This window comes from Physeter macrocephalus, chromosome 4, assembly GCF_002837175.3.
Source record: "Physeter macrocephalus isolate SW-GA chromosome 4, ASM283717v5, whole genome shotgun sequence".
Lineage (NCBI taxonomy): Eukaryota > Metazoa > Chordata > Mammalia > Artiodactyla > Physeteridae > Physeter > Physeter macrocephalus.
The window spans coordinates 63,185,119-63,205,630 of NC_041217.1; the positions used below are offsets into that span (position 1 = coordinate 63,185,119).

The 20,512-nt window shown below is 38.8% G+C and overlaps 1 protein-coding gene across 2 annotated transcripts in view; it reads left to right on the forward strand.

Moving 5' to 3' along the window:
- Positions 1 to 19,947, forward strand: part of PRRX1 (paired related homeobox 1) — a 73,036-nt gene extending 53,089 nt beyond the window's left edge. The window contains exons 2-5 of one of the 2 annotated variants that reach the window (XM_007115296.3): positions 2,245 to 2,420; positions 6,847 to 7,028; positions 10,817 to 10,888; positions 16,610 to 16,728. In XM_007115296.3, coding sequence (XP_007115358.1) covers positions 2,245 to 2,420; positions 6,847 to 7,028; positions 10,817 to 10,871 — 413 coding nt within the window. In that variant the 3' untranslated portion in view covers positions 10,872 to 10,888; positions 16,610 to 16,728. Of the gene's footprint in view, positions 1 to 2,244; positions 2,421 to 6,846; positions 7,029 to 10,816; positions 10,889 to 16,609 lie in introns of both variants that reach the window. The other variant, XM_007115295.3, reaches the window with a different exon arrangement.
- The last annotated feature ends 565 nt before the right edge of the window (positions 19,948 to 20,512 follow it).

Below are 20,512 nucleotides of genomic sequence, written 5' to 3' on the forward strand. Positions count from 1 at the left end.
TGGGCTTACCAAACAGCATAAAGGATTTATAATTTGTGGTTATACCTGAGAAAGCATTTTCTTTGAGGAAAGAAAGCAAATCATGGGATTGGCTTAACAAGGGATTTCCTTTATATGATTAAAATAGCCTAGGGTCTAATTGGTCTCAGTCTAGGGTTGGTATGGAAGCTAAAGATTTTTTGCAGACTTCTGTTTAATAGGAGCATGAAATACAGGTGTGGTGCTGTCAAAAGTCCTGAATGACTGAGAGAGACCTGAAGTGCAAGACATAGAACTGTAAAAAGATTTAGAAAGAGAATGGGAGCAACAGGAATGCCTTCAAATATTCAGATAGGAAGGAGCATACACATGCAAGGCAACAGCGGAAAGATGTATGATCCTAGGTGTTTGAACTCTAGTGTTGACATTGTTATAAACTCATTTTGCTAATAGCTAAATAGTGGTAAAATCAGGGCTGTTGGATGGAATATTCCAGGCGTTGATAGATCCCAGAAATCATGATAATTAAATTGGCTCCGTTCTCAAGATGCCACTGATCTGACCTTCTTATTGAGAGTATCACAAAAGTGCCTTCAAAGCAGGGCTCCTTGTTGAGGTACCACAGTGGAAGAAACTAGAGAGGTGGTCAACTCTGAACACAACAATAAAGCTGAGAGAATGGGCGTCAGCAGCTTCTCAGCTGGGGGAATGTGGTTGAGATCATACTGCTTTTTTTTTTTTTTTTTTTTCCTACAGAAACAATTTTCTAAAGACAGGAAAAAAGTTTCACATTTTCCCTGGACACAAATTCAACAAACACTTACTATATCTAGGTGCTTTAACTATCAGGAAGGAATGAGCAGTCTCTCTTCTGAGCTCCAAGGGCATCACTGATGAAGCAGCACTCATGAAGAATGGGTCTCTCATCAAAAAGTCTTGGAGGCCTCAGTTAGGCACTGAGAGATCTGAGCTAGGAACTCCTAGATTTAAGCTGCACTTTGAATCCCCACCCAAATCTGGAACATGCCCTCAATTTATAATAATACTACTATAGTTCAGGGGTGGGTCACTCTCCTTGGGGCATTAGAATTCATGCTAGTAATTTTCTTGAGTGTTTTGCGTGTTTATAGTCAGAGAGGATCAGGAGACTTTACATGTCGGAAAAAATGGCTGAGAGCTACTTTCTGTTGAATGTGGAGTGAGTGGCCATGCTCTTCTTTCTCTCCACTCTCACTCTCACTCCTCATATTTTTCTTTGAGCTGAGTGGGGAAAGTGATTGGAAGTGTGAGTTCAGTTCATCAGGCTGAGCATGTGACTTGGGCCTGAGCAGCTCAAGCTGTAAATCTCTGAGTGCTACATGGGCTCTGCAGTGGCTTGGGCATCAGGGTGAGGGCTTGATGGTGGTGTTAGCACAACTGGTATTCCGCTCAGCTTCACACACCCATCATTCCTGTCTGGGCTGAAGGAGGGTGGCAGGACAGGAGCACACTACTCTCTGACTGCCATGGGCAACCTGGATGATCAGCTTGCCAGGATGCCTTTGGGGGCACTCAGAGAAAACCAAGGAGGAATCTTGACAGGTGAAAACATGGGGAAATGATTCTCCAAAGGTTCCCAAGAGCTCAAAGCCTTAGAACTCAAATCTGGAGTGAAACTGTTTCAGAGATGTTTCAGGACTGTTCTTGAGTTCTTAGAGGGTGAGTCCCAGGTCAGTGTCAGCTTTTGATGGTGTTATAGCACTAGCTCTGATCTAGGCTGAGGCCCCTGAAGCCTGCCTCAGCAACAGCATGGAGCCTTGAGCAAATACAGTTAGGAGTTACTTGCTGTTTCCAGGAAAATGCATGGTAAAACAGAGATCCTTCTAATATTGTCTAAGACAAATGAGGTACAAAGCAATCTACTCTCCTTCCCCCATCTACAGAGAACATGGAGAGGAGTTAAATTTTCCTTTAGCCCTCTTTGACAGAACAGGCTTCAAAAAATATTGTTTTTTCAGCATACAAAAAATATCCCTCTGACAGTTCAGGTCTGGTCCCAGATTTAGAAGCAACAACCAAGCATCAGAACTGCTGCGGGTTCTTGGCATATGAACTTGATAGCACCAATGCCTGCACTTGCACACTGAAAGTGGCATTTGGCTATAGCACTTTGATAAGCATGTGAGCCAAGGAAACAATCTCACTGTAGGTACACAGTAATGAAGTGTAAACCGGGACCTCCAACGTGACTTTTTAGCTCCTTATCCTCAATTTCTTCTATTCCAGATGATCAACTGAACTCAGAGGAAAAGAAAAAGAGAAAGCAGCGGAGGAACAGGACAACCTTCAACAGCAGCCAGCTGCAGGCTTTGGAGCGTGTCTTTGAGCGGACACACTACCCGGATGCTTTTGTGCGAGAAGACCTCGCCCGCCGGGTGAACCTCACCGAGGCCAGAGTGCAGGTAACCGGAGTATTCCCCTCCTTAGAGGCACATCTCTGAAGACTGTTGAAAAACACAACTTCTAGGTTTCAGACCAGAGCTGATACTAAAAAGAATTATAAATGGACAGCATGAGAACAGAATCAGTTTCTAATTGTGTTTCTTTTGGCAGCAGAGTATTTTTAAAAATTGAAGTGAATGCCTTTCAGTAGGGCAGAAAATGCCTTGCTAGAGGTCTCATTCCTCCCAATGTTTCTCACCCTTCCAGATCCATGTTATAAACATTGTCCATTGCAGCATTTGACTCTGCACCCTCCCTCCTCCACATCCCAGCTTTCGACTTGAGCTGTAGGGTGGCCAGAGAGGTAAACTCTCTGTCCTCCATCTCAGTTTTCCTCCCCAGACTTTGGGAATATCCAAATCTTCAGGAAATGTATTATAAATACACACAATTATGGACATGGATGGGAGTGGGAAATGAACACACCAAAGACCTTGCCCTTAGGAACTGCATTAAGAGCACATTCAAATAGATGATTTTGTGTTTCTGTGAAGTAAAGAAGGGTAAGGGCATGTAAGACAGGGGAAAGAGAATAGCATGTGTTTCTAATATGAATGCCATGAGGCATCAACTACAAGCCAGACATCTAGAAATAATACAACCTGTGATTAGGAATAATAATGATGATAATCATAACTAACACTAGTTGAGCCCTTACATGCCTACTAGTATTTGTAGTTACATAAACTAATCTGTCTAATCCTCGCAACAATTCACTGAAGTGGATAACTTTATTCATCTTGCAGATGAGGAAACTGAGACTCAGAGGTTAAAGTAGTTTCCCCAATGTCACACAGCTAGGAAGTGGCTGAAATAGGATTTGAAGACAGATATACAGATTCAGAGTTCATGATTTTAAGCACTACAGTAAATTTTAAATAAATAAGAGTCTTCTGGCTAAATGCTTTTTCAAGCAGTGCTTTGCTATCTTTGCTGAGAGTCAAGATTTTATTATTTTCCATATTGCCAGTGGTAGGCTGCTCTGTTGATAAAGAGGGGTTGTGGGCCAAATCTGTCTTGTCTTCCCGAATGAATTATTGTTTGCATATCTGTGTTCAGTCTGGGCTTAAAGGGTTTCTTTCTGCAAATAATGACCCTCTTGATGGGGACTTGAGCTAGACTCAAAGGGTGTGGAGGGTAGGAACTGTGTCTAGTACCCTATGCTATGAGAGACATTCGTTGAGTTGAGGGAGAGGGTCCTAGAGGTCCCTTCAGCCTGAAGAGACTGTGCAAGAGTTTTCCCCATGGGAAACAGGGACTTCACCTGAAGTGTTCCCCAGGAGAAAAAAAAATGTCATTGACAAAAGGGGAAAGTTGCCTGGGCACTGTGGTGCCCCCGAGGATAGGTGAGGAGAAGGCATACGTGAGGATGTGTATGTTACTGTGTGGCGGTCTCTCAGGGCTCAGATGAGAGTGGTCCACGGGCACAAACTCAGTTCTGCTCTCTCCATCCTGCAGTCCAAAGCAGAACTCGGAGGTCTGCCTTCCCACATCCTCTTCCCCCATGCTGCTCACCACAGTTTTCCAAACACGTTCTCTGTTTCTACTCTTAAATCCCTTCCTCTCCTTCAAAACCCCATATGTTTTATACCCCAGGCTTGGCCTGCAGTGGCCTAATAAATAATTTTAGGCCAATAAGCCACAATTCCTGAAAGTACCATTTTTGCCATGGCGATCTGAATTTTAAATAAGGAAACCTGGACAGGGCAAGGCTGGAAATTTTTTTTTTAATGTGAAAGAACAATTTTGGGTTGAGAGCTATTTTGGCCCCATCACAACAATGAGCAAATGACTTTCTCATATGCTGAAACTATTTTATCTTCCACCTTTTCCATCCTACTACATTCTAATGTCTTTTAGAGTTGTGAACATTTCCCACGTGAGCAGGACAGAATTCTCCCTCCGTGACTTTATTCTTCCTCCACGAAGTCTTACCCTTTGCCAGTGTGAAGCACTCCCTCTGACTCTGGCCTTCTTTATATTTATGGCTTTTATCACAACATGACATGTATTATATTGAGTTGTATGTGGGCCAACTTCCCCAACTAGACTGTGAAGGCCTCTTGGATGGAAGCCATATCTTATCATCTTTGCAAAATTCACTTTTTTCCCTCAAATATTTATCGAGCATCTGTTATTCACTTGGAACTGGTTTTGGTTTGCTGGGCATAAATAATACACTGGCCTCTCTCCTTAAAGATGTCACAGACTGGGGGCAGAGAAGACAGATGTGCATATCATACTATTATCATAGAGTAAGATGATTCCTACACTAAAGGAATGTTCAAGAATTAGTGATAGACCAGAGGAGGGAATGACTAAATCTGCCTGGGGAAAAAGAGAATACATGAACATTAAGCAGCCATTCTGAGCCAAGTCTCACAACAACCTGTGAGTAGGTATAATTATCTTCATTTGATTGGGGGACAAGGGATCAGAGAAATTAAATAAATATCCAAGGACAAACCTTTAAAGTCATGGAGCCAGTGTTTTAATCCAACTCTGTTAGACTTTAAAGTTATGTTCTTTCCACTACAACATTTCACAAAGCAGGTGATACTAAAGTTAAATCTTAAAAAACATGTCTTTGGCATGTGAACAAAAGGGAAGAATATCGCAGGCAGAGAGAACATTCAGTGTGAATACACATAGGTGGGGAAATAACCAAATATATTTGGGAGTCTTAAGCCCAGGTAGAATTGGAAATGATGAAGGGCCAGTGCATGAGATTCAAGTGATACAGGATGTGGCTGACTTGGTGGACAATATGAGCTAATTCTTGAACAGTTTTTGTTCTATGGTAAGACATTTTGATTTTAATCTGTGGGTGATAGAGAGTCAGAGGATGCTATAGAGCTAAAGCGAAGCCCTAATACAATTATATCTGCATTTAAAATGATAACTCTAATAGCAATATGAAGGACCCATTAGAAACAAAAGAAGTGAAGGCAGAAAAGATTCTGCCTCTACTGATGTGCACCCTGGTCTTCCATGGGGTACCAATCACGTGGTATTTTATGTGAATGTTACCAACTAGAACTGTGAAATTGTTCCACTCCGCACCATAGGATTTCTTTCTCCCACACCTTGGCATGCGTTTCCATAATTGCACTTAAAATTCTTGTAATTTTTCAAATTTACATGTCTATCTTCTTTTAATAGATTGTGAGCTGCTTATGAGCAGAGAATAAGTCTCACCTCTCCATTCCCGGTATTTAGGCCAGGGTCTAGAACGCAATCGCCATAAAGACTTCTTGAATGAGTAAATGAATGAATAAAATACCACGGCAGTCTGGAAGAGTTGTAGTATCATGAGTCAGATGTTCTTAAGCTCAAAAACTCAGCCATTTATTACTTGTGAGAACTTCAACAGATTACTTAATCTCATTGAAATGATTTCCTCAACTCTTAAACAGAAATAATAATACCTACTTGTGGAATTGTCATGATAACTAGAAATAATGTAGGTAATGTGCTTATATAAGTTCCTAGCCCTAATAGCACTTAATAAATGGTAGGTTTATTAGCTGTAGTCGATGATATCAGTACTGCCCATTTCCTTGGAACCCTACAATTAAATATACTCCAGCCAACTTCCAATTTTCAGTATCTGCATTTCTGTTTCACAAGTTTCTTTCTAGAACTTCGGGAGACATGCCAGAAGTGTTGCAACATTTATAATCAATGACTGACAGGAGCCAGTGTACAAATTCACAATTCTCTCACCCCTTCGGTGGGAGGGGTGTGCCCTGCATCAGTCCTTAGAGCCCCTTAAGGACTCAGCTCCCACAGAGGAAGCTGGTTCAGTAGCACAGTTAGAGGTTGCTTTTCTTCTGTTACTTCCTCCCTCTCTTACTGATATTCCTTGCACCTCCCAGATAAACTATTCGCTTCTTAAATCCTTGTTGCAGGGTCTACTTTTGGGAAGATGGAGAATTTTCTTTACATATCCAATAATTATTATGAAAGCAGTTGAAGTTTTTGCCTTTTGAAGAATTTTGAAAAAACTTTTAAAATGCCATTGTATCTGTGCAGAAGTCTAACGAGATTTTTCTTTTTTTAAAATTACAATTACAACAAGGATTATAATCCATACTTTGCTGTCACATGGGTTAGTCATGGAGCCCATCTCTGGTGGCTTGATTATTGGAAGTACCTCATGGTCCTGTTCTAATAGTCTTTGTCCTTAATAGCCCTGGAACATGTCCCACCAGAGAAGGATTATGGCATGTTTTCTGTTGTTCTGGGAAGAATTCCATACTTAGCCTATATCTTCCTTGGGAAGGTATTTCATGGTAAAAATCAACGAGGACTTTATTCATGGAACCTCTTCTTTGTTTTTTCTCTCCCTCTTCATGCTCTTCTCTCCTCCCGACAATCTTCCAGGTGTGGTTTCAGAACCGAAGAGCCAAATTCCGCAGGAATGAGAGAGCCATGCTGGCCAATAAAAACGCTTCCCTCCTCAAATCCTACTCAGGAGATGTGACTGCTGTGGAGCAGCCCATCGTACCTCGTCCTGCTCCAAGACCCACTGATTATCTCTCCTGGGGGACGGCCTCTCCGTACAGGTGAATGACTGGCCCACTCTCCCTTGCTCCACTTCCACACGTTTCTCAGCGGTTGGTCACTTTTAAAGCTGCTTGTGCAGCTGGCTGACATTTCTTACTGGGTTAACCTCTTCAGAGACATTCAACTTGCTGACATCCCCAGATTTTCACAGGAGATTACTAGTTGCCCCAGGAGCAGGGTTTGGGGCAGAAGAGAGAGGGGCAGGCCATCAGCAATCTCCTCTTGGACTCAGGAACTCTTGCAAAGGTTTCAAAGATGGGGAAGAATCTAAAAGAAAAGATCATTAAGCTATGCCCAGAGTCCCTCTTGTAATCATTCTGGAACAAAACTTCACTCCATTTCCAAATCTGATAGATTGGTTTGATTATACGCAAGTAGGAATTTAACATGTAAGGCTCTAAGTGTAGGACCAAAGGCAAACTTCACAATAAAACTGATTTTGAATGAAAAGAAAAGAAGTAAGGAAGGGGAAAAAGAAGGAGAGAGACAGAGAGAGAGAGAGAAAGAAGGGGAAAAAACCCAAGATCATTCAGATAACTTTCATGGCCATAGTTCTTTGCTAGTAGGTGGGGATGTCTTATGATCCAAGATGCCTTCCTAATCTATTGCTAATTCTTGTCTACTTATCTGAAGTTCTTTGAAGGGGGTTAGTTTGTGTGTGTGTTTTTTTTTTAAATATAAAAATAATGTATAATTTACACTAAATTTTTATATTTAAAAGGTGAAAAATATTAAGGAAGCAAATAACAGAGTATTATTTCAATGGCTTGGAAAGGCTTTTAACCTCCATTTATTATGCTGTCCAGAATATACAGATTGATGCCAGAGGGAAGCTGAGACACATGTGCCTAATGCATTGTCATCAGTCTAAAGTGTCTTTATTTGAATCTAAACCTGAGTATTCTTAGAAACCAGATCAAGGCTATGTGTTCTCTGGCTGATTGCAGTGGAGGAGGAAGTATTTACAAATTCATTTATTATGCTTCTGTTTACCTTTTTATTGCTAAGGTTAATTAAAAGTTTAAAGAGAGGTTTTAAACTAATTATAAGATTATCTCCCAGTTGAGGCTGAGCTACTGATGTGAAATGCAACATTAGTGAAATGCAAATACTTTCAAAAGTTGATCACTCTAATCAAAGCAAAAAAACCTCATCTAAATACTCTCTCTGTTCCAAATCAGTTCCTTGAAAGAAACATGATAAATGGATTTGAAAATTTCTTTTAAATTTCCCATTGTGAAATTAGCCTGAATTGCTTTGGTCTTAGTACATGGAGACTCTATGCATAGGAAACTGGAAATTTCTATTGCTCTCAGACATAGTGTGCTTTGCTGATTTCAAAAGATTAATCATATCTGTGTGTCCTATTTAAAATTTAGACTCCTCTCGCATAGGATTTACTAAAAACATATTTTGAAGACCATCGTGAAATCATATATTCTTTAATATTTTAAATAAGTGGAAGACTGCTTTGTTTTTCGGATAAATATTGATAGTTCATAGACTCATTAAATGGCTTGGGAAATGGATGTGGATCAGAGCTTGATGTTTCAAGGTCTCTGGTTTGAATTTGGTCACAACCAGGAAGCTCAGCTCATTTTTCTTCCTGGATCTTAGTGAGGAAGTTTTCATACCAGCTGTGATAACCCAGATGACTGTCACGTGGTCCTTTCCAGTGAGAGGCAGAGGGCAGTACACTGCATGAGTGGGGATGAAATCTTCCCTGAATTAATGGCTAGATTACCTGGACCTCAGCAAAGTTCAAATCCTGTGCCTGCATTATACATACTATGTATATGGGCATCTAACTGAAATTATTATGCAATTTATGTGTGCTACTTGGGGAAGTGTTCTATTTTAATTTGAATGATTATGTAGAAATACTAGATACACTTTAAAAAAACACTCATAAGTCCACCATCTTGAGATAATTAGTGTTTATTTTTGCAATTAGAGTTCAGTATTTTATATAGTATAGACTTAGTATAAATACTATTTTGTATTCTGCTCCTTTCACTTAAAAATCATATAACCTAGTACTTCTTACTCAATTCATGGTATACTTTTATATCATTTCTCTCTTAGACACAGAGTTTGTAAAAAATAATTAATTAAAAATTTCATAGAATCTGATTGTTCATATTCTGTATGAAGAATAAATTAATCTCCAGATTTAAGTAGAAAAATGATGGTTTAAGCAGTAATTTAATCAATAGTAATGTTTTTTGACCCAATGTTGACTGAAGTGTTTATATTTTGATTAATTTCTAAAAGTGGCACAAAGCTATTTTGTTTCTTGGAGATTTTTCTGCTATGTTTAGAACCAAAATACGTTATGATTTCACATTTTGAAGCTTGGTAGGAAATATAAGGCTTGTTAAGGAAATATAAAAGAAAACCAAGTGATGAAAAGCAAAGGAAATGATAGATCTTTTGTGTTATGGAAAATTAACTTGCTATTTCTGTTGGTACTATTATGTCAAATTAGTTATCTCACATGTGACATTCATTAAAAGGCATTTCTCTTGGTTAATCCTTGGATGCTCCTGTGTGGCAGCTCTGTCCTTGATCTGGTTCCAAAGAACAGACCCAACACTTGCCCAAGTTTAAGCCTTCAGCAAGCAGAATTAGAGCCAGGGCTCATGATCCCTGTTTCTGTCCAAAGTATTAGGCCACATAACCATATTTTCATTCAAATTAAATCTTACACGATATTGAAAATAGTAAATAGTATAAGAGTAGGAAACTACGTAAACACGCCTGTTTGATTCAGGGTTTGTCTCAGATCTGTGAAGCAAGCCTGCGACTGAGGTCCACATTCTGGGGTGTGCGGGCAACCCCTGGGATGAGTGAGGCAGCCTGGTCATGCAACCCAGGGACAGTGGAGCAGACAGTTTTGCCAGAGAGGACAGTTTGCTCACTTCCACAGCAAACTGTGGAAGAAGAGAGGAGAAAACCAAGACTCAAAGCAGATAGCGTGCATATGGTCAGAATTATGGGATGGGAAACAGCCAACATATTTTTTTCTGGGTGTCTTTTATATCTAGAGTGGTGGCTGTATAATTTATCATCCAAACTGGGACACTTTTGAAGTAAAAGGGGAGTGCTATTAATAATGACACTAGGACAACAGGCATAAACTGGACTGTCCCTGGCAAACTGAGACTTACGGTTCACTCTATTTATAGCATGTCATGACCTCCTTCATTCCCTCGAGGGTGTTAGAGGTGATGATATCAGGTAGGCAACTGAGTCACCAGAAGGAACAAAACATTCCTTATCAGGATACTACTGTCCTGGCAGGTGTCTTCTTTATCTACCCCTAGACAGTTGAAAGAAGCTTGTCTTTGGCACACATGCTCACTGCTTAGCTCAGGACTGTTTCCTTATGCAAATGAAAGCATACACAAGCACTAGAGTTATTAAGACTCATTATCTTGTACTGCTTTGCCTCTCGGGTAGCAGTGATTTACCAGGTCCTGGACTTTTGACTGTTGTTTTAGATGAAATAGTCAAGAAACCTTTCTGCAGAGACATCCTTTCCTATGAAAGATAAATAAAGAATGGCCTGGCTCTGCAGTGTTGGTCTGGAGTGCCATTTCCAGAGGGAGGGCTGGGCTTCAAAGAAAACTAATGACAAGTGAAAGAGAGGCCAGCGATCCTTATCCACAATTTCCCTCCCCCCACCTTCTCCTCCTCCTCCCCTCATTTGATCGTGGTCACGGTGCTGCCTGACATCTGCTGAACGCATTTGGCTCATTTCTCCCTTTCACACTTTCAAAAATAGATCCTCGTCCCTCCCAAGATGTTGTTTACACGAGGGGCTTCATAACGGATTCTAACGGAAGACACTGAAAAGGTAACTTGTCAGAGGGGGAAGAGGGCGGCTGCTGGGGGTAGGGTTTAAATGGGAATTAAGTATATTCAAGAAAGTGGGGCTTACCAGTCCTAGAAATGAAAGCAGTGAGGTCCTCAAGTGGGGAACACCATTGGAAACCAAAACTGCAAGAAAATACGTCCATAGAGTTAAGGGTAGTCTGATAGCCTAGAGCAGGGCTCTGCAAAGATGACTGGGTGTATGAATCACCTGGAATCATGGTATGATGCAGAATGAGATTCAGTAAGTCTGGGGCAGGACCTGGAAAATGTACCTCTAACATGCTCCCATGTGATGCCCATGCTGTTGACACTTGGTACATACTTTGAATAGTGAGGTTTTAGAGGAGATGGGACAGAGGTCAGAAGAACTATGTTCTTGTCCTGGCTCTTGTTGTTCTTCAGGCCAGTTGGGTCGTGAATCTCTTATGTAACCTTGTATCTAAGCTTGAGCTAGTAATAGTTTCCCTATTATATATCACACAGGGGCGTTTGGAACCTACGGTTAAGCAACGTGCATTTCAAAAAGAGAAACAAAAATCATTGAGACAACAGAAAGATACAAGTCTTCATATATAAAACATTTCTAGAAAGAAAAGTTTAAAATGGTGGAAGCACCACTGAACATGCAGTGCAAACTGAAGGCTTAGTAATGAAATATGGCCTTATGTCCACTTTAAGAGTTAAATGTACGTTTAAAAAATCAACTTCTGAGTTTTAAAAACAGAAGTTGGAAATGATTATTTAAATCACAAAAGATCACTTCCAAAAGGATTTATCGGGTCTCTCTTTAAAAGTAAATTTTCCCTAGGAAAACTCACATTGAATTTTCTTAGAGGAAGCAAGTATACCTCTGCTGTTCTTGCATTGACAAAAGAACAAACCAAAGAGATGATCTCCAACCTCTACACGTCACAGACAGAGTCATGAAAACCTCAAGCTCTACAGCCTTTTGAAAAATCCCAAGCTGGGAAGGCTTAGGATCTCAGGAAGACACATAGACTTCTTGGGCTGACAGATCTGTCTTTGGGGTGAAATTTTCCATAGCTTGTCATCATTTGTCCAAAAGAGCCAAATAGAAAACAAAGTTAGCGTTGAAAACTGAGTCAGGTAGTATTTTTCCCCCAGCTCTCCTCAACTGTTTCGTGATTTGTGGGATTTACACTCTGGGTGATTAGAAAGCAGAGGGGGAGACGTTCATAAGTTTCCTGGCTTTAAAACCATACCATGTATAGTATTTTCTATACTTCCTTGGTGTTTGGCAGTCATTTTAACACACTATCCCTCATGACAACCTCTCAAGGTAGGTTGAAATTATCAAAAATGATTTGTCCCCAGTGAAAACAGAACTCTAACCCTGCTGGTGGTTAGCATTCTGCTGTCTGTGGCTGGGCTCCATCTGTTAGGAATCTCCAAATAAGGAGAGGGAAAAATTTCAAGCTTACTTAAATGTGTCAGCTCTGTGCAAGTCCCAGAGCAGATTTGCTGAATCAACAGATGGGATACAAGTATTTCTTTTTCAACTCTAATTCCTCGATGCCCTGTACACGGCAATGTCGTTTCTTGGTCACAGACACAGAGAACTTTACATTCTTCAAAACTAAATAGAAATATTGCTTTGGCCAAACCCTATAAGCCCAGTCTTAGTACTCACCTCATGTCTGCATCCTGTTAGAGGAATAGGCAGAAGGCAAGACCAATGGACAGGATCTCTACGTGTTGTAAAGCAGGCTCTTGGTGTTATCATGTGCTTAATAAATTACCTAGTTTCAACCTCATCCCTTTAGCCCATGAAGCTTAATCCTGTTTAGGAAGGAGAGGTCATTTTACATGGTGTGAATGGCCCCATTAATTTGGTTGAAAACAGCTTATTAACCTCATTGGTTTCTGTCTTGTGAGTAAACATTTCAGGGTTCTCGTTCTTTTCCTAACACAGGGCTTTAGAAGTTTTGGTGACATGGAAAACAGGTGGTCATGAACAATCTTTCAGATTGACAGCCACTCAAGGCTCTGTTGCATCTGTTGTCACTTTTGGAAGTGGGTCCTCTCCATCATACTTCTAATGCCTTTTTAAAGCATGACTAAGCTGCTCTTGGATTAATTTTGTCTTTTGTGACCTGTAACACGTCTTGTTTATTACTGGTATGTCAAAGGACTGGTCCCTACTTGCCTAAATGGCAGTTTTAGTTTAAGTTGAGAAACTAGATTCATGTCAAACTACTGGAGAGAAAACATACTCATTTTCTTTAGTGTGTGCACACAATATCACTTTAACCTCTACCTATAAAGTTATGTACACTAAATGTTTGTTTAGAGGCTGTGAATTAAGATGGTCTCTGTTCTTTTATCCTATTTCTTATGGCTATGCAATGCTGAAATAAGTTAGACCGATTTTTGAAAGTTTATAGCTTTCCTAAACGTTTATAGAGTGAAAACCTTATCACTTATCAAGTGTATAGGATATTGCAAAACTCATTCATTAATATCAACTGCTTTTTTATTCTCACATCCCTCTAATTTGAGAGCTACATATAAGTCATTGTCATGGTCTCACTAACACAGTGGTGTCCTTAGAACAGCACCACAGTACAATTAGACAAGGGTGCTGTTCTCAACTTTGCAAAAACAGGTTGCTATTTAAGGAAAAATGTCTCAGTGAAAATCCAATCTCCTGTGTAAAGTATAACTCTAATTTCATTAATTTGGTTTTGAGATGGGAAGTGGATCAACATTCATCTCATTTGGGATATTAACATCTGGCCTGCGTTAGAGAATCTCAGTATTTCCAAGATATGTGTTACCATACTAAGTCTTCAGACTAGAAAACCAGATGATACTAGCAAATTATGAAATAACTGCAGCAAAATGGTTATATAATAGATAAAATTGAAATCACAAATACAGTAGACATTTCTAGAAAACAGTAACAGCATCTTCAGTAAACTAATTTTCCATGGTTCTAATTCCCTTTGTCTGCTAAGGAAAGTGGCCACACCTTTGATCATCACAAAAAGAGAGAATCTCTATTAAATAGGACTTTGTTTGTCCAGAATCTCAAAGGATGGAAAACATATCCCCCAAGAAACTGGGCCAAATACGTAAAAGCACAATACTCCATGACAATCTAGTTTGCCATCAGAGAATTTTTTTCTTTCTGCTCTCTCATGAATTTTAGCCTCCTGTTTTCAGAAGCCATTTAATTTTATTCTTAGTACTTAAATAATAATACAGATAACTCAAAATCTCAGCTTCTCTCCTATGCATTTAAAATTGTACTATGTACCATTTTTGGACTTAATTCTCTCACAGAAATCTGGCTGAGAAAGGCTGATTTGGTTGATGTCATAATCTATAACTTAGGTACATTTCCCAAATCCAATTATCTTTTTTCTTAACTACTTAGATCTTTTATTTCTTTGAAATCTTAGATTTCAGTATATCCTAGAAATTTCTTGAGTATGGGATTTATGGATTTGCATATATTTCTGGTAGGGTCTTGAATGGAAGCATGTAATTCATACAGAACTTAAATGATAATATGTATATGGGTTTTGAAAATAAATGAGACTTCTTGGTATATTGTAACAAAGAAAAAAACTTGTCCCATTTTAACAGGTTGTTCTGATTATTTATCTCACTCCTAATTGAAACCTACATGAATTGGGACTCTTTCTGTCTTTGTCTTTTGGTAGACATTAGCAGAAGTAATAGTCTATTCTATAAGTCTAACCTGCACCAATATTTGTTCACTTTTTACTGTTAAAAGCTATTTATGGTGGATTAAGAATATGTAATCATCAGTCTTGCTTTTGTCATGTCCCTTTTGATTTTGCACATTCGATTATGAAAGCAAAATTAATGGGAAGGACTGGTTCCTTAAAATAAAAGCATGTTGGCAAAATATTTTTAGAAATCATTACTCACAGCAGGATGACAGAGATCACTGATATTGAGCAGGAATCAGTTTAATCATACAATATCTAGATATTTGTCAGTTACTTATCTATTCATTAAACACTTTCTTGAACGTCAAATATGTGCTAGATATGGTGTTAGTTCTACCTGGGGACATGGTGGTGAACAAGGCAGATGTGGTATCTCATCTATGGGGCTTATAGTATGAGGAATTAAAATAAGTCCTAAAAGGAAAAGTACAGGATGCTATAGATAAATCTAACTTTGTGTAGACAGTTAAGATCATGTACCCAGAAATGAGTAAGAGTGAAACACACAACAATGAAATAGAAGAGTGTAGAGTTATTTTGGAGCCCTTCTGAGTCTTCCCCCCGCCATAGGACACAACCATAGACACTCACACTCACACACATACCGGTGTTATAAGGGTCTTAAATTAAGGATTATATTTCTGGAAAGACCTAATTATACATTTTAACCCAATTTTCCTGGGTTAATTGCTAGTAACTGATCTGAAATAGGCTATTGTGAGTCTTGACTATAAGTCTTGACTGTAAATCTTGACTATGTGGTGTCCCAAATAAGTATTAATGATACAGTCTCTCTATTTGTAGAGTAGCTTTAGTTTTTTCTTTCTGGTCTGTCACTTGATCCCCAGAACCACAAACTCATGTGTGGCTGACAAAATTGCATAGGAATGCAGGCACCAGAAGAGCACATGTCATTTCATTTATAAGTCTATCTCATTCCAGCCCTCAGTTGAAAGGTATTTTGCTAATCTTAGAAACAACTAGGAACATTTTCATTGAATTAAAATGAGTTCCCTTATAGCTGTTTAGTATCAAGTAATGGATAATTTGCATCCAAGTCTAAGAAACCTTTACTTTTCCTTTAAAAGAAATTCATGGATACAATTAACAGAAAACCACCAATTACGAATTTCTGCCCAGTGGTATTCCTAGGTCTTAATTACAGTCTCTGACAATGAAAAACAACTTTGGGTTTTTCTCAGCAATAAGAACAGTCAGAAACTGTTACCTCTGAGGTCAGGAATACTGAAACTGGAGCATATGCTAGTTTATCTAAGAGATTTAAACATTTCCAAAATAACTGACCCAAAAAACAGTGTAAGCTGCTCAAGTACTTTTGAGTAAGTTATAAAATCAAGGCCAGTTGGAATGGAAACCTCTTGATTTGGCAGTGCTTGGTACTATCAACCAGTGGATCAACAAAGGCAGAGAAGTCATCTTAGATTATTTAACTGGTTCTCCAAGTACACTATTTAATATGGTATTCAGTGATTATCTAAAATATGTTAGGATTAATGTCAGCTACCTAGAATGAGGAATGAAAAATGCCCCTTAGTTTCTTTTCAAATGCCTCCTTCTCTTCCTCCTCACTCCCACAAGCTGGTGATGTAGGCAGGACAAGATTAAACACTATTTTAACTGGTCAACTGAGGAAACACCTGTTATCCACCATAAGTAGCTTTCTTCTCTCACCCCAGAAATAAATCATTACTCACTGTATCCAACACAGAAAATACTTTTCCCCTCCACTTGTTCCACGCTCCACTGCTTTTCCCTGCCCTTCAAAACACTGCCACCCTTTTCCAAGGGCCTTAGACTAATGGAATCTGGGGCTGTAAGGGACCTCAGAGGTCATGTAGTCCAACCTACCTGCCCCTACCTGCCCCCATCCTGAGACTTGTACCCGTCTGGGGCACAGACTTGCAGCTTTATGAAACTAATGCCTGTTATTCTCCCTGCTCTCTCCTTTGTCCCTACAGCGCCATGGCTACTTATTCTGCCACATGTGCCAACAATAGCCCTGCACAGGGCATCAACATGGCCAACAGCATTGCCAACCTGAGACTGAAGGCCAAGGAATATAGTTTACAGAGGAACCAGGTGCCAACAGTCAACTGAGGAAAAAAATAATTAAACAGGCCTAAGAAGAAATCAAAAACCATAAGACACCTATCCTGCTCTGTCATTTCTACATCTGCTGGAAAAAAATAAAAACAAACAAACAAACACAGAACTAAACTATTGGGACCATGGCAGAGAAAAGCAGGAGAGGAGCAAAATGAAAATTAGTTAACAAATGTTCCTCCTCCCTCTGGGATACCACCACCACTTGTTTCTGTGTGTGTTAATTTTGTTTTTCCTTCTATTCATATGCTTTGCTTGATATACTCTGAGCTTCTTCAGTTAAGTTCAGCCCACCCACTCCCATGATTGTATGGGTTTTAAAAGAATCTACAGCAGCCAAAGAAACCATATATGTATATATATTCAGAATAATTGCCTATAGTCTCCTCATTGACCTGTTTGAACCTCAGTGTCTTACACTATCCTTCTTCCTAGTTCTCTGTACAGAAGCTCTAGGAACTTCTGAAAAGCCAAAGTCTTCCTGAAGAATCTGTGCCAGACATAATTCCCTTTCTCATTGTCTCCATCTCTTGGTCATGGTAAGCTTGTTCCATCAGCTATTGGAAAGAAAAGGCAATTGTATACAACATCTGGTCACTGGCCTGTCTGATCCAGTGTGATTGGCTATGTCTGGCTAATTCTAAGCTCTAAATTCTAGATCTAAGCTCTAGATTTAAGCTGTAAACTATAGAGGATAATATTACCATCACTACCACCCCTCACCCCTATCCAATCAATCAGCCATCCTAAGTTAAAGATATTTGTTGTTTCTTGAATAATTTGCTGTCATAGGCTATTTGATAGAAGACATATTTTTCACTTGAGAGAGGGAGAGACATTTCTCTAGGAAAACAAAGACTAAGTTGTGAAAGGCATGGCCTATATCTCTTTGGTGCCTTAAGGGTAGTCAGATGCACACTTATATATATACTGTATATATTTATATATTATATATATATAAAATATTCTTGCAAGCTTGAGTTTGCAGTTTCTCAAACACTACAAAGAGCAAATTTCACACCATCACCAGTGTCTTTATTTCTACAGTGATAAGACTTTTTATTAGGGATCTCATTTCCTTTCTTTCTCCACACAAAATTCTCATTAGAGCCACAGAGCAATTGATAGGGCAGCTGTTTGAAAACAGGTCTAATTTTCACATTAGGGTTTTACATAAATTAGAAACTATTTGAGGCTATGAAAATGTCCTTGAGTTTGGCACCTGAACCCTGGTGGAATGCTGATACATTCTGATCGATCATGGGAATTACACTTAGAAGAGGGAAAGCCGTTTAGTCATCTGTCTTTTTTCCACTCAGCAGAAATCTGAAAGATACATCTTTAAGTGAAATACTTAAAGGTTTATCTAAATTCTAAAAATGTAAAAGGCAATTGTGGGCTATTTTTATCTTCTAATATATTGAAATAAATTTTCATATCTAGGGCTGGGAGCCAGGACTGACCTTTTCTTTGTTTCTTTCTCTTTGTTTCCACCTGTGCTTTTGTAACTTGTCAGGTAAACTTGACCAAACCATGTTACTATGCTGTGCCTTGGTTTACCTTTTTAGTAAAATGGGTTTAACAATACTTACCTACCTCACAGGGGTGTTGTGAGGCTCTAATCATTTGCTTCTTCATTCTTTCCTGTATTCTCTGTATGTCCAGCGCTTTGTAGCCATGCGAGGAAAGGGAATATAAAAGTATACCATGTTAATAGAAGGCTGCTGTACCCAGAAGCCTTGTTTTCTAGCAAGGAAATGCTACCTTGCTGTAAATACTTATAACCTTGTATTTGGAAATGAGAAATAGGTTTATATTTGCAGACCTCTCAAAAAAATCACATCATTTGACCAAAGAATAATTTAAGACACACAGAACAGACATATCTTTGACTTATGTTTTCATCCTGACCAACTTGGATTTCTAATAATTTTTATCAGTAATTTGAAAAGGTTTAGATTGATTTTGGCCAAATATGCCAACTCTGAGTGACAGGCAAGTATTTGGGATTTAAGATGCACTTTCAGTACAGATTTGTTATTTTCCCTGGTGTATCAGATTAAGCTAATTGTGGTATTTTTTCAGTCAAACAGCCACCAATCTGAAAAATGTATTTCCTATGTTGATTCTGAACTTCTTTTATTAAGAAGGAAGCCCATCTTATGCATTTTGCTTTCATCAGCTGATTTCCTCTTCTTTTAACATAATATTAAAACATTTCTTACTAAATGGTTTATGTAGGCTGGCTGAACAACACACATTACTTGCTTCCTAAAGCATTCTTCAACTAATTCTTTTGTCCCACTAGCTGCTGCAAATTATCAAGTTTCAAAGGAACAGTGTATCCTAACAGATTAAAACATTCTTTGTGAAATGAGTGCAGTCCAAGACATTGGTGAACTTTTGGAGTTTGGGGAGAACAGCTAAAGAGGATTTGGGTTATATAGTGCAGGGAAGAGACATCATAGGTGAAAAGATTTTGCTAAAAAGGGGGAAACCTTAGAAGAGGGAGTAAAGAGATAGAGGATCATGTAAAACAAGGTCATTTGAAACTTGCATCCTGACATTCATTTCCAGTGGTGAAGAGAAAAGCCTGAACCCATAACCCTAGTGCTGGATGAAATTAGGCAATTTTACCCAATACCTGGGCAAGTGCTGTCCAGGAATATCATAGAGTAACCAATGCTGTCCACCACAGGAGCTTTTATTGCTAGTGAATCAATACCACAGACATCTGTTATGTAAGCGTCTGATGGAGAAATGTACACAGGGTACAAGCACTCAATTTTGTTCATTCATTATTGATTAAAAAAATAGAAGTTTGATATGTGATTTGGAGGAGTAGCCTTCTGGCTCCTAAACCAGATGTCAACAGAGGGCCTCAGGGACAGAAAATTCAAAGGCATATCCCTGTTCCTTATCATCTATACCCAGATAACAGATGAATACATACAAACTATCCATCTGTGTCCCCAGTCCCCCCCCCAAAACAAGGCGCTGATTTGTAGGGTACTTGGCAGGTTAAATCAAGCAGGAAGAAGTGACCGGATTAAAAAGGGAATGACATTTAGGGTATAAAGATCTCATAAGAAATGTAATATGTAAATTATATCTTGCTTTATGATGTAAAATATACATTGTTTGCGCTAGAATAGAAATGATTCCTTTTCAATAAAATGAAAGAAGGATACTACTATGTCTGCTGAGTCTGCTGTTTCTTTTCTCTTTGACCTTCAAAAACACATCTGCTAAGATCTAAGATTGCACTCAGAAAAGAGTAAAGGTAAGAGGGATTTATGAACAAGAGAACTTTTATCAGAGTGTAATAATATTTTCTAAAAAAGGGAAATAACCTATTGTTCTCACAAACAAAGACAAATGGTGGGAAAAAGAGGGGACTTTTTTAGTATAATGCATAAGTGTAAAGTGGATCTTTTAGGAGAGTTTTGCTATTTTTCATCCACATCTTTAGTATCCACAATAACAGATATCATTAGACAAAACAGATTTTATATAAAGCACAGCCTTTTCTTTTAGAAAAAAGAAGTAACAAAGTAAAATGTCTTAAGCACCTATTGTTATAGCATTGTGTGTGGTAACTGGTGGAGGCGTGATAGAAAAACTAAATAGGAATCGAGTTTTTTCATACAAATTAAAATATGATTTAAAAGGCAACTACAGCATGAACAAATTTATGCAGTAGTTCAAGACAATAAATTAATGTGTCAAAGAAATAGAGCAGATGGGAGTTCAGAAGA